The following is a 13,810-nucleotide window of genomic DNA, read 5'->3' on the forward strand; positions in this document are numbered from 1 at the left end:
CATTAATCATAAACCAATATTTGAAAGCAAACTAGGATAAAGCTAAAAAAAATATTGCAAAGTACAAGATAGAGGAATTCTGAGTAATTAATTTAGTTTGTTTTGTTATGTTTGTTTTATGAGCAGCAAAGACAAACGGGTCTCGTTTTCTCCTGCTTCTGGGTCTGCGTGGCCTTTTTGTAATTCAACGGCGCCCCCTGCTGGAGCACGACTGAAAGCACAGATTCAGATCGACACCTGTGCAACCGAGATGATTATCAGGGGAACTTTTTTTTAAATTTTACTTTTTTGATGAAGGGTTTTGTCATTTGCACAGAGATGCAGACTGAGACATACATATGTACAGAAACTCTAAGACATTTTAGAAATAAAACAATTAAACTATATTATTTAATTCAATGTAGATGATTAAAATAAGAAAAAAACGTCTGTATTCACATTAACTTTCTAGATTGTAAAAATCCCTTTACGGCTCAAAATGCTGGAAAAAAAAACAAACACTAGGTTGTTGCAATCAGTTAAAACAATCTGTGAACCATCTGTGCCACATAAAAATATGGTTTAATTAGTAGAACTTCATAAAAATCAAAAAGTGAAAAAAGCAAAACAAAACTCAACAGTTTGGTTTGTTCAGCTTCACCGGTTTTTACTAATCCAAAGTAATGATTTCAAAGTCCCGTCTCCATGAGAAGTGAGGTTCCTCTACAGTTATTCTGAGGAGGAACTTTCTGCTGATAACATGGACCATCAGACAAGTTTATGACTTCAGTTCAGATTTACACACCTGGCCAGACAAAACTAAAATAATTATTAACTTTACACTTCTTGATGTTGCAGCAACTTAACAACAGCAACTTCCTTTTTATGATCTATTTATTACATGTTATCTTTCCACTGGAGTTGGATTAGGTTCCACTTTCACATGTGATCTGCAAATTTCTTCATTCGGAGGCCAAAGGATGCAGCAGTTTTAACTATTTTTATTTGAACAAACAGCAAAAAAAAAAGGAAGAAGGGGCTTCACATCAACAAGACATCAAAGTGTTTTTATTCAAATCTTTAGTTCCTGTGAACCCAGATGGATGTGGATGTAGGGAGCTAAACAAAGCAGTTGTGCTACAAAGCCTTTCTCCTGTTATCTGGTCGCCATGGAAACTATGTACAGGATGATGGAGACGCTTTGCACAGGAGGAGGGTTCTCCTTTCGTCTTCATGTTTTGTGGTGACAGAACTTTCAGAGGACAAAAAAAGTTCATAATCTGCATTTTGTCTGATAAAACAAAATCCAACTGGGAATCATTTACAGCTAGACACACATTGGCTCCTTAAAAGGCCTGATTTCTGTGAGGATGTAAAAAAATTTCTAAACTCTTTTTTTTTTTATCTATAAAATGTACCATTTATCTCATGAAATTTTACTCTGAAATATGTTAAAGCTTATTTCTGCCACTCATGAAAAAAAAACTTCCATCTCATGATCATGACTTAGCTAGTAATTAAACTATCTCTAGATAATTCTCCACCAAAGCTGCTTCTTTTGTAGCTTTCTTATTTTCTGACTTTATGGGATTTTTTCAAAACTTGTAAGACGACAATATTAGTAAATCTTCTCCTGCAGTTTTGCTCGGTGATGTGAGCAACATTAATTTGTTTCTATCAAGCCAAACTTGCCTCATCCGTCTGTTTACAGGAAGCCAATTCAAGTCAAAATATAATTATGAGACACAAGCTGGGCTGTTTTCTTCCATCAGAGTGGCGGAAATGGCTGTCCATAAAGATAAACAAATACATTAGATGGAAGAAGAAAAAAAACATTCAAAATGAGCTAGCTAAAATAAACTGGTTGCATAAATGTGCGCACTTATGCACATAGTTTTCAGCTGAAATACTTAGTCAAAGCAAATTCTGATTCAGTTTCAACGCTTTCTTACATTGTAGCAGCATCCAGCGTCTCGGCAGTATCTGCCTGTTCTATCTTGTAGACGTTCATCAGATTGTGGAAACATTTCCCGTCTGCAGCCCTCTTACAGAGTCCCTAGAGGTTTTCTGTCTAGAGTGGCTTCTGGACTCAAGGAGTAGAAATACTTTTCTCAGGCTGAAGCCAATCTTTCACTGAATTTGCTAAATGCTCAGTTTAACCATAACACTGAGGAATTGTTTCTTTCTTAATCTTCTGGTATCTTGGTTAAAATTGAAAGATCTGGATACAAACTGACAGGTATTTGAACCAGTTCATCACCTTGGGGAAAAAAACACGTTTTTCATTTAAAGTAAAGCGTCACACTTGTCTTTTGTTCATTTTCAGAGTTAGAATGCAACCCAAAGTTCAGTTCCTTTAAATCGACACACACACAAAGATTTTAGCGCGGCTTCGGTGCCACAGGCTGATCAGCTCCATGCCACGCTGCACTGATGCATTAACTAATGCACAAAGGAAACCTGATCAAGTTTTAAGTGCTTAAAAATTAATGTTTGTTCATCAAATCATCAAGTCTGGCATTTCTGTTTAAATTGTCTTATTTCAATGTGCTGTGGTGGCGCAGGGGTGTCGGGTGAGGCACACACACTTTTCTTTGCTGTCTAGTGGATGCTGGCATAATTTTGCATGCAATTTCTGAAAATGTCTTGCCAGATGTTTTCCTCTATATGTTTTCCTCATATAGAGGCCTTAGTACTTGATGCAGCCATCGCAGGTTCAAATCCCGGCTTTGCCCCATCTCTCTTTTTCTTACTTTCCTGTCCTGGCCCTTTCAGATAAAGGTCACTAGAGCCAAAAATAAATTATCTTACTTTTATTGACCTTCTGTAACATTCAAGACGATACATTTTGTTTTTTTTCTTTATTAGTCAGAAATAATAATTAAAATGCCAGGAATTAAACTTGAAATATTTTTGTGTAATAAATCTGAGTGAACATAATGTATAACTTCTGACTTTTTGAGCTCTACCCATAGAAACACAACAATCGTGGCTTCGCCAAAGGACACAAATTAGCAGATATCAAGAAAAGCACTCCTGAAGAACTGAACTTTATTTTTTCTCAGGTTAATCAAATTCACCATACGTGTTGGCAGATGTAAATATATTTACAAACAACGTTTGCAAATATATTGCTTAGTCCAAGTATCACAGCTCAGATTCAGATATATGCAATTAAGTCAGGGTGAAGATTTGCAAAAAAGTATTTTATTGAGGAACAAAAGTCAGAAACGTCAACCGTGTTGCTATAAAACTCAGGCTGCTAAACATGCCAGTAAGAAGCATTCGCTTTATAATTCCAAAACCTTAGAAAAGTAGCAAAAGGAAATGTTGGACTGAAAAGCACTAAACTAGCACATGTTTTAAACTGCGTTGGTTTTTCCTGTAATTATAGCTGCGGTTCACCTGAAGTGTTTGCAGAACATTTCAGACAAACTCAACACGCCGCCTCCGAGTCGGCGGCATGTTAATCTCTGCCGACTTGAGCCGTGACCACGTTGTTGCCCGACTGATTGCTGCCCCTGATCTTCAGCTCTCGATTCATCTGGCACCACACGCAGGCGTAGCAGCACGCTATTTTTAAGCAGTCGTCACAGCCTGAGCCCTGCAGAGAGGAAACAGGAAGGATGGAAAAGGCAAAACATTGTTTAAAAAAAAAAAGAAAAAAAAAGTTGATCTGGGATTCTGGACGACTTTATGACGACGCGAACAAGTTGATGCACACTTTCTGATTTGTTGTCACTCTAAAACGTTTTGGATCATCCAACTCATTCTAACATCACAAAGACAAACAGAGCGAACAGAAAAATAAGCTTTTAAAATCCTGATTTCATTTGTTAAGGGATTTATTAAGCCATCCAAAACAACCTGAACCTATCAACGTAGTTATCCTCCGTGTTTTTAGCAGGCTTAGGTTGATTTTACAAACTATACGTAGTGATTTAACTTTTAAAATAGGCTGTTATACAAGTTTTTAGAGTGGTATAGAAAGTGTCATTTCACTGATTCAACAGGAACATAAACTACATTATTGGTGCTCATATATTCTATATGAAAAGATATATATATATATACATATATATATATATATATATATATATTTTGCAGGGTCTAAATCAACTCCGGCGGACATCTGACACACCCTTACCCTAACGCTAACCCTAAATACCTTCAGTGGAAGATGTGTGTCTCTGCTTTCCCACTGCAACAAACCCAGTGGGATTTTCCTATCTTTAGCTGTGATTGAAAGCTCTAAGTTTGGAGCACCTTGAATTGCTCTTCCTCCTCTCAAACCAACATGTGAAAGAGTGAGGATTTGACGAAGTGACGCAGCCCAGCAGAACAAAACCCGCAACGAAAACAGTGACTGGAAGAAATTATTATATGAACTAAAGCGATCAAACACTAAAATAAAAAATGATGTCAACGAAAAAGAAGCACCTTCACAGACAAATAATGTTGTATGACAGAGGCTGAAAAGACCCATCAGCTTAAATCGGGTCTGGAAAACATCTGAATCAAAGCAGTGGTCCAAGACGACAGGCGGAGGAGGAAACACTAAACTGGAACCATCTGAGAGCAACAAAAAGCTGCTCTAAAAATAAATGCAAGTGCCCAAACAACAAAGTGGCCTTACAGGAATGTTGTGGCGGTCTCTGATGTTGGAGCGGAGTATACAGGACACCACGCCGCAGATGTCCAGGAGCGGCATGAGGCAGCACCATCCGTACTCTTTGGCAGTCTGACACTGCATGCAGGGGAAACAGCAAAACCCGAACAAACCTGCAGGGGAGACAGAGAACGTGTCACTGTCTGATGACCTGATCAGGATGATTTAGGCCACAAAACTCATATGTGACAATATAGTGAACTTCGAAAACCAGATGCAACCATTTTGTCTATTTCTTCTTTGACTAGGCCACTCTGATACACGATACATGAAAAAGGTTTGGTCGCATTATTTACCGTCCACTGTGGAGTTTTACCCAAAAGAAGCTTTAATTTCATTGTATTTGAAAAGAAAAAGCAAAAAGCCTTAGTAGTTTAATGTAATGTCAAAAATACCAAACAAAACAAATTTAGTTTTATTGTAATAAAATCGCTCCACGTTGACGTGATATAATCACATCTCGCTTTGTCTAAACAGCCACAGCTGTGTCTTAAAGCACTCCTGTCTGCACTGCATCGACGATCTTCATTTCTGCTGATATTGGAAACCCACCCATCCATCCATTTTCTGTTCACCCTTGTCCCTTAATGGGGTCAGGAGGGTTGCTGGTGCCAATCTCCAGCTACGTTCCGGGCGAGCGGCAGGGTTCACCCTGGACAGGTTGCCAGTTGGAAACCATTATAGTCAAACGTTTCCAGACCACAGTAATCCTATGGTGCATTTCGAGGATGTTGAAATGTCAATTTCACAACACCTCTGCATTTTCTCACAATAGTTTGACGCAGCCTCCCGCTTGACATTCCTTAGAAATCCATGGAAAGCCAAATCATGTGATGAGAACACGCCTACAATCCCCACAGACCGCCGGTCAGCCATTAACTACTCGGATAGGAAGTTTAGAAGCATCAATTTGATCATTACAGAACTACCCGAATCGTTTGAAATCTATCAATGCACCCCGTGTTACCTTTGTTACTCCTGTAGATTTAATGTGACAAATTACAGAAGTACAGACAGAATGTGTTTACTTCTTGAACAAACGTGTGACTTTTTGGAAAACACGAACTTGTGATGAGATACATACTGTATCTCATCACAAGTTCGTCAGTACGGGCCATTTTATCTGATTGTGGTTCGACGTTTCAGCCAGTTTTACTGAAGATATGCTCATCTTTTGAAACCTCTGATGGGTTGAGAGCCATATTTCACAACAGCAGTGCTTAGTTCACCGTCTTATGCTGCAGATTGCTCCATAAAAAGAGCAGAAAAAGAGCCGTCTTTCTTTTTCTGGCATATTGTCTGCAAACAAACACAGCAAAGGTATTTTTGGTTCCTGTTGTCAGACCATGTGTTGTTACTACCTCTGTGTTTTTACATTACTGTGTGAAAACAGAAGCATCACATAGGAAGCATAGTCAGCATGAGGTCAACACAAACCTTCAGATGTTTGTGCAAGAATGAACCGCTAAATTTCCATGCTAGCATGACACAAAAAGTGGTGGCAAACCTGCGGCTCCTTGATACCGAAATTTCCCACCTTAACTGAAAGCAACACTGACAAAAGCAGCGTAATATGCAGCACAGGAGGTGAAACTTTAAGCTAGCGCTACAAGACTGCAGTAGTTGTCGGCGAAGCGGAGAGACTTTAGGTGATAGATGGAAGCTGAGTCATTTAAGAATAAAATCTGTTTCCATGGTAGCGGCTTTCCTCAATAGGTCTCTGTATTTCTGTCGGCTGCGTTATTTCACGTCGTGGCTTTGAGGTGTTTTGGGATTTTTCTACTGCATACAAAAAAAAAGAACAGAACCGAAATGAGAAAAATCTGAAAGAAACAGAGACTCTTATTAGGGTTTAAATTAATAACGATATTTATTATGGTGCATCAGACCTGCTGTGTTTGACCTTTAAGGTTTAATTTGTATTAATGCGTGAATATTAACGTTTATTAAATGTCCTTGTAGAACTATTGAGCAGAGGTGAACTGCTGAGTAAAATATGCAAATATGGTAGAGGTCACCGCAATGCCCTCAAATATGTACAAATCTGCCCACATGTTTCAAAAATGTTCTGCATGAGACACTTCCACATCCGCTGGTTTGGCAGACGGAGCTCAAACGTTTTCTGTATGTCTGTGAATACATTTTTACTGCACTTATCTAATCACTGTCCTGTTTCCACTGACACGTGTGAACGAGTCGCTTTGAGCAGCTTTAACAGAGTACAAACCAAATCTAAAGACCTAAATACTAATTAATTACCTAAATAAATCAATTTACTAATGCAGGCCACGTCTAACCCTGCAGAGGTGGAGAACTGACATTATCTGGAAAACAGGGGTGAGCTTTCCAACGCAACAGGACGAGTCAGAACGTCTCTTTGTTTTAGTGAAAGTCAGATGCACCTGGAGTTGAAAGGTGTGTATGGAGAGAGGTGAGTCCGTACGCACAATAAAATCTTCTGTCATGAGATTTGAGTGGGAGTGACTAGGCAACGTCACGCTGCCGCTACTCCACAATAAATTCCTGGTTTCACTCAGATAAAAATTTTTCCAACCCTGCTGAAAAACTGGATTTATATAAAAAGGTCAGAAATGTCTTAAGATTCAACACAATGTTAATGCAATTTAAAAACAAGAAGACGGCCGCATCTTTTCCAGGAGTGCTAATCAACGTGGAGGCTGCTCTCCGTTACGTCTGAGCTCATCGATTGATGCTTCCGATGTTTCAATTTGAGGGAATATTTCAGGTAAATTTGTTCTGCTAACTTACAGCCGCTGGTGTCTTTGCAGCAGTCGAACAGGCCGGTGCTCCAGCTCCCAGGGCTGGACGAGGGCGGATGGTAAGCCATGTCTGGAGGAGTCAGAGTCAACATGAGCACATCAGGGAATAAAATTCATGAATTTGGAGCTTTGCATCTTATTGCCACCCCACATTCTTTGTTTTTAGACGTTTTAGGCGGATCTATATACAGTCTCTATCTTTTCTGTAGATATCATTCAGAGAGATTTACAGACATGGTAAAAGAGGAACACCACCTGTGAACTGCAGGGTTGTCTGGATGTAAACCACCAAACCACGTGTTTTGTTTCAATATGTGGATACTTTTGATTTACAACTCAAGCAAACAACAGATTTTTTTTTATAACCACACCAGTCATTTAAACATTGATTAAAAGTTTATCTTTTTAGCATTTCCATTAGTCAGTATTTCTAGCATCTCATTTTTAGCTGGCAAAGCTTTTAATGCCTAAATCAGACCCACTTAGAGTGAAAGTGAAAAGCAAAAAAAAAAAACACAAAAAAAAAACAGTGACAAATAATGGCAGTAAAAACTACAGTAAGAGTCCAAAGTCTTTGTGTCGGATCTATGAGAGGTATGAACAAGCATGATCATAACGGAGAGGCGTAATGTAAACAGGCAGCTTGCATTTCGTGCCAAACTTCAACATGAATGCTAAATATTTAATGGAGCATTTCCTGAAGAGGCTGAAATAACACAGAAACATCAGTTTAGGAGAATAAAATCAACTCAGTGCAGTTTAGTTACAAGTCACCAATTCACAAAGACTATTAACGCACAGGAATCCTGTTTATATTCAGAAAACGTAAAGCTGCTCGGCTGAATCCGTCGCCACATCTGTGTTACAACAGGAGAGTCACATCGCAGTTTGGCAGCACATAAATCTACAGCAGCTGCGTGATTTCATGACGTTGATGGGGACCAGAATATTTGAGGGGCATAGCGAAGTGTACAGCGCCAAAACTGACCTAAATGAACGTTGCATTTCCAGATGGTGCCTTAAGCTGAATGATGACTTTTTAATATCTTCAATCTAAAAAGTTGATCAATTTTGGTAACACTTTATTTGAAGGGGTGTGCATATGACATGACACTGTCATGAACATGACAGAGTCTTTATGAATCTCTATGACTGTTGTCATGAAGTGCCGTTTGGTAAAAAATGACATTTTAAAACAAAGTTACTCTAAAAGTTGCATTAACAATCCATTAAAAGCGCCAACTTTGTGTGATTTTGTAAATAATGAAACTTTAATTCAAAGTTGGCGCTTTTAATGGACTTTCAATGCAACATTTAAAGCAAATTAGCATTAAAAGTCTCATTATTTACTGAATGACACTTCATGACAACAATCACAGACATTCATACAGGTTCCTTCATGTTCATGGCGTCATGTCATGATTATGACAGTGTCATGTCATATCCACCACGTCAAATAAAGTGTTACCAAAGTGTCAAAAAGTCAAAGTCACAGCTGTCCTGGTCATATATTTGAATGGTCAAAATATATCGATTAACAGGAAAACAGAAGAAGCCAAAGGCAAATATAAAACATGGAAGAAATAAATAAAGCAAGTATGTCGCTGCTAATATTAACTAATATTCACTCAATTCACTTTGAAGAAAATCATCGACCCATTGGTTCTTCTCATTATTTCACCGCAGCTACACTGAGCTGGTTTTACTCCTTTATCTTATTTGATATGAATCCCTTTACTTTTTTCTTTTTTTTTTACATCAACGTGCAAATATAAAGACTTTCACAGGGGGTCGATTTATCCACAAACAATCAACTTTTCCGGATTTTATTTTAAAAACAACGATTAGTTAACATTCATCATTAGCTTAATTGACTAAAACAGATGGATCAGTTATTTAGGTAATAGCAGACTTAATACTAGTTAAAATGGTTATAATAAACAAAGTATTTACATATGATCTGTAAAATTAGTCGTTAATATTCAAAAAGGAGCCATAGATAATATTTTGGCGAAGTTTGTAGTATTTAAGTTGATGTTTAATGTTTTGTGCGACATTAATGTGTAATGTCGCACAAAAACGTCGCTGAAAACGAAGCACCTTGTTCTGTGAATCCGGTAAAATGAACACATTCAGCGGTTAAAAAAAAACAAACAAACAAAAAAACAACAACAACGAGCTGTTTTGACTTAAACCCAGGTGTTCCGGATCATTTTTTCTTACCTTTTGATGAAACACGACGAAGGGAAACAGCTCTAGGAATAAGGAGCAGTGATATGGACCTGGACTTTCTGCAGAGACAACCCCTTTGTGACCAAAGCTTGTGTTGAGGACACTTTGTCACGCAGCCCCTGCATAACAAGTCGCCTCCGTTGAAAACACACCTCACAATAACTACTTTATAGTTTTATGTCCCTCTTATCTGCCTCCGCCCACACAAAACTCATAAATTGTTTAAAACAATACACAAAAGCTCTTATGTGGAAAAAAAAAATTCTTAGAAAATGGTAAAGCGGAGATTTAAACTCGTTTCTGATGATCTGCTCATGGTTAAAATACATAAAATCATCGCGATGAGCAAAAAGACCTATTTTTATTTTTATTTTTTTTAACCCTCGAAAGCCAGACATGTTCTTCATTCCTGTAGGGGGCGCTGCTTCTTCTCTAGAAATTATATTTTCAGATCGGGTTTCCATCCATCCACTGGTCTGGACCTGCTGGTCCAGGCAGCGTCGTGCTGGTGAGGGATTGCGGTGTAAAATCTGGACAAGTTGCCTGTCCGTCATAGAGACACACAACCATGCACACCATCACACATGATATTCAATTAACCTAACATGTTTTTGGACTATGGGAGGAAGCCAGAGGAAACCACTAGGTCTAAAATCACCAGGCTGCTGTTCAACCCCAGCTCTTTACTATTTTTAATTGTGAAAGCAGCAAAAGGAAGATATCAACAGAAAAAGGACAAAATCAACCTCATTATTTTTGTTAGCAGCGGATGAACCACAACCGCAATGAAAGCTGTTCTTATTCCACTTTTTACACTGATGCTCCTCTGCGGATCTGTGCTTTTGTTCCATGAAAAATTATGAGCTGTATTTTATCTCATGAGCTGCCTAAAAATCTCATTTAACTTAGCCGATGAGATACGTCAACAAAATTATTCTCAGTCCTGCCAAAATAAACGTCACATATTAAATATGAGATCACTTGGGGGCAGCATTTCATACCTGAAGCAAATAGCATATGAGGAATAACACCTGTGCTCTAAATATCAGTTTGTTCTTGTTACATGTGTTACAGCAAAAACAAAAACAAAAAAATGCTTTAAAGTGTTTTCATGTTATACGTTTTTTCGGTGAAGTTTTGAAAGACGATCAACTTGTTTTTGTGATTTTACTAAATCCTATTAAAGTCTAACAGCAACACATGGATCCAGAATGTGGTTATTCCTATTTTCCTTGTTCAGGTTTCAATGAATGTTTTTGCTTAATTTCATTTATTTAAATCAGAACTCGTTTTTATGTGTCCCTTGGATATTTTTCCTGATCCCAAACATACATCTTTTCAAGTCAACATAAAGAATTACATAAAAGCATTGATATATGGTACAGAAACAAAGAAATTGCAATAACTGATTAAATAAATTTTTTTTAAAGCAAAAGTATGATAGAAGTGATTAAACAGGCTTTTTTTAAAACCTAGAGTTAAAAGTAATGTTTTCAGTCCTGCTAGTTTCTGCTTTTTCTTTAGAAACCAATTTTTTTTTTTTTTTTTTTTTTTTTTTGTTCTACAAAACAATCGGTGGAAAAGCTGGAGTTGCGTTTCGCAGGAAAATATACAAAAAAAAAAAACAAACAAAAAAAAAAGTCAATCTGCAAAAAGATCAGAAGAACGTGACAAAGCATAATGGCCGGGTGAACTGGGCGAAGCTGGGCTGATGGGTAATTAGAGGCGTGGCTCCAAACATCCGAACTTCAACACAAATCAGGACAGTGCAGGAAAACCAATCAGTAAGCTTCTCTAAATTGCACCAAGAAACATGGTGGGATATCCAAACAGGATCACGCTGCAAGACTCTTACGGGTTGTGGAGTGTTTGTCGAGCTTGTTAAGAGACGTTTATCCAGATATAGGTGTGCATATTTGATGCAGCAAAATAATTCCCAGTTAAAACACATTCAGGGCAGGGATGTAAAACACATTTATTGAGTTGTTAGAGAAACCATTTTGGGGCGTTTTTTTTTTCTTTTTTTTTTTTTTAAATTAGATGCACAAATATGGGGGAAAATTTCTGCTAAAATTTGAGAGCACATATTTTCAGTCTGAAAGGAGAATTTCATGTCCTTTGTTCTCAATACTTTGAATACTTGTGCTTACTTTTTCATTTTGGAAGCAGGATTTCATGTCTTTCCTCTCAAAACTTGTAAATCTTGTACTCCAAACTTCTGTTCCCTTTCAAATATTCACAGTTTTCTTTCTCAAACCTTTCTCCTTGCGCTCAAAACTGGTTGGAACAGAGAAGTACCGTCGCCTGGCAACCTCTCAGCCAATAGAATGCAAGTGTTAAACTTGGTGCGTTTGTTTCCTTCTAGTGGATGTGCCTGTGTGGCTACTATGTAGTCTAGAGAGACATCTATCTGTCTGTCCTATATAGGGACAATCTAGATACATAGATTAATAGAAAACCCATCAAACCGATAAAAATCAACAACTATTCTTTTGAAAGAAGATATCATGAAAGAAAGATTTCATAAAAATAAAGTAAAAGTGAAGTTGGCCCCCAGCTTCTTCAAATCAGACAACACTGACCATTAATGGCTTTGAAGACATTAATGAAAGTTCGTGCTAGTTTGTGCACTGCTTAGTGAAAATAAGTGTTGACGATGGCTGTTGATCGTGAAATATGGCCAGCACACGTTTTACTCTAGTCTTACTTTCTGTATGTCAAAAGTACGGTTTGTCTAATAGCACCCTCTGGTGATCGGAGAATAAAATACAGGTCAGCGAGTTTGTTTTGGGAGGTGTTGTACCAGTTCATTGTAAATAAGACCTACTTCAAAGTAAATTTCATCCATTTTAAAATTAAATTAATCATGTTCATAGGTCAGCACCTAAGCATTTCTCACTGAAATCCACAGTTCCAATGTGAACAGATTTTCACGGAGTTTTGATGACCTGTTTTGAAAGAATGCCGTGATTCTTTAAAGTGTAACTACCCTCTGAAAGCCAAACCGAAGAGAGGAGGGGTTGTGCAAGAGGGATGGACACACTTCCTGGATCAGTGAAGCGTCAACTTTCACATAGTTTCCCTTCCAGATGTTAGTTTCACTTGGCATGGAAAAGAAAGTTAACGTGGAACTTTATGAAGAAATTGCTGAGGACGTGTTTTTTGTTTATAACCGAAGACAATAAAATCCGATGAGAAGCTTTGCTTTAGATCAAATCACATAAAAGTAAAAAAAAAATGTATTGTTGTTTTAGTGCCTGCAATAATTAGTCAGATTACTGGAAAATTGTCCAACTCAGAACAGAACAGCAACAGAACTCATAATTTATTTTTCTTCCTCAAAAAGCCTTTTTTTTATTATTTCTTTTTGGTTTTGACATTGCAGAATTATGTTTGAGCTCAAGGAGGTTTTATGGGAGAAGAAAACAAAAGAACTCACATCTTGCTTTGATTATGGCTGAAACGCTCCTCCTCATTTCTCCAGTGCAATACTAACTGAGAAACCGAAACCTAAATAAACTACCCCAAGGATTAAAAAGGACGTCAGAGCAGAAATATGTCTCAGTATCAAAGGCTGAAACATCAATTTCCAGTAACACTTAAAAGAGTCAAACAGCAACGCCCAAGTGTCAATACTTGTTTGAGCCTCGATAAAACATGAAAGTGAGGTAAACTCATAATCATTTGCCAACTTTGTTCCTTCGTGCCGTTTTACAATATGCATGTGAGGCAAAGTTCATGTTTTCAAGGTCTCAAGTAAAACACGCCACTACTTTTACTATCTTACTGCTGCATTTTAGTTATAAACCTATAAAGAAACAAGCCTCCGCTCCATGTGCTTCCCTCCGGAGGTACGTGGGTGTGCTCCCTCCTTTTTGTGTGTTTTATAAATCCATACATCCGGAGAGTTGTTCACCAACAGTTTCACAGTAAAATCTTCCCTGCAGCATCTCTGCCAGCTTAAGTGAAAACGTAAGCTGGTATTTGCTCACCATCTCACATCTGTTCATGGAGGAACCTCTTCTTGATAGCTAAAGTTATTTACTCACTATGCCAAACAAGCAGCAGTTCCATCAGCAGAGGTGCGAACTAAAACTTTTTAATAGTAGCACTGTGGAAGAAAACAGAAATGAAAGTAGTAGAGCTAAAA

The 13,810-nt window shown here is 37.8% G+C and overlaps 1 protein-coding gene across 1 annotated transcript; it reads right to left on the reverse strand.

Moving 5' to 3' along the window:
- Nucleotides 1-3,164: 3,164 nt before the first annotated feature.
- LOC122820015 (cornifelin homolog B-like) lies at nt 3,165-9,819 on the reverse strand. Its single transcript, XM_044097162.1, has 4 exons — nt 9,652-9,819; nt 7,418-7,498; nt 4,616-4,761; nt 3,165-3,583 (listed from the first exon to the last, which is right to left on the reverse strand). The coding sequence occupies exons 2-4, from the start codon at nt 7,494-7,496 to the stop codon at nt 3,446-3,448; spliced, it is 363 nt and encodes a 120-aa protein (XP_043953097.1). The 5' UTR covers nt 7,497-7,498; nt 9,652-9,819; the 3' UTR covers nt 3,165-3,445.
- Between the last annotated feature and the right edge of the window lie 3,991 nt (nt 9,820-13,810).

This window comes from Gambusia affinis, linkage group LG18 (assembly GCF_019740435.1).
Source record: "Gambusia affinis linkage group LG18, SWU_Gaff_1.0, whole genome shotgun sequence".
Lineage (NCBI taxonomy): Eukaryota > Metazoa > Chordata > Actinopteri > Cyprinodontiformes > Poeciliidae > Gambusia > Gambusia affinis.

Bases quoted from the DNA above. Each gene is read 5' to 3' on its own strand.
- LOC122820015 (XM_044097162.1), bottom strand. From the start codon at position 7,496: ATGGCTTACCATCCGCCCTCGTCCAGCCCTGGGAGCTGGAGCACCGGC. The intron at 4,762-7,417 runs GTAAGTTAGCAG...TCTCCCCTGCAG, and splicing joins CTGCAAAGACACCAGCGGCT to GTTTGTTCGGGTTTTGCTGT. The intron at 3,584-4,615 runs GTAAGGCCACTT...TCCTCTCTGCAG, and splicing joins GAGACCGCCACAACATTCCT to GGCTCAGGCTGTGACGACTG.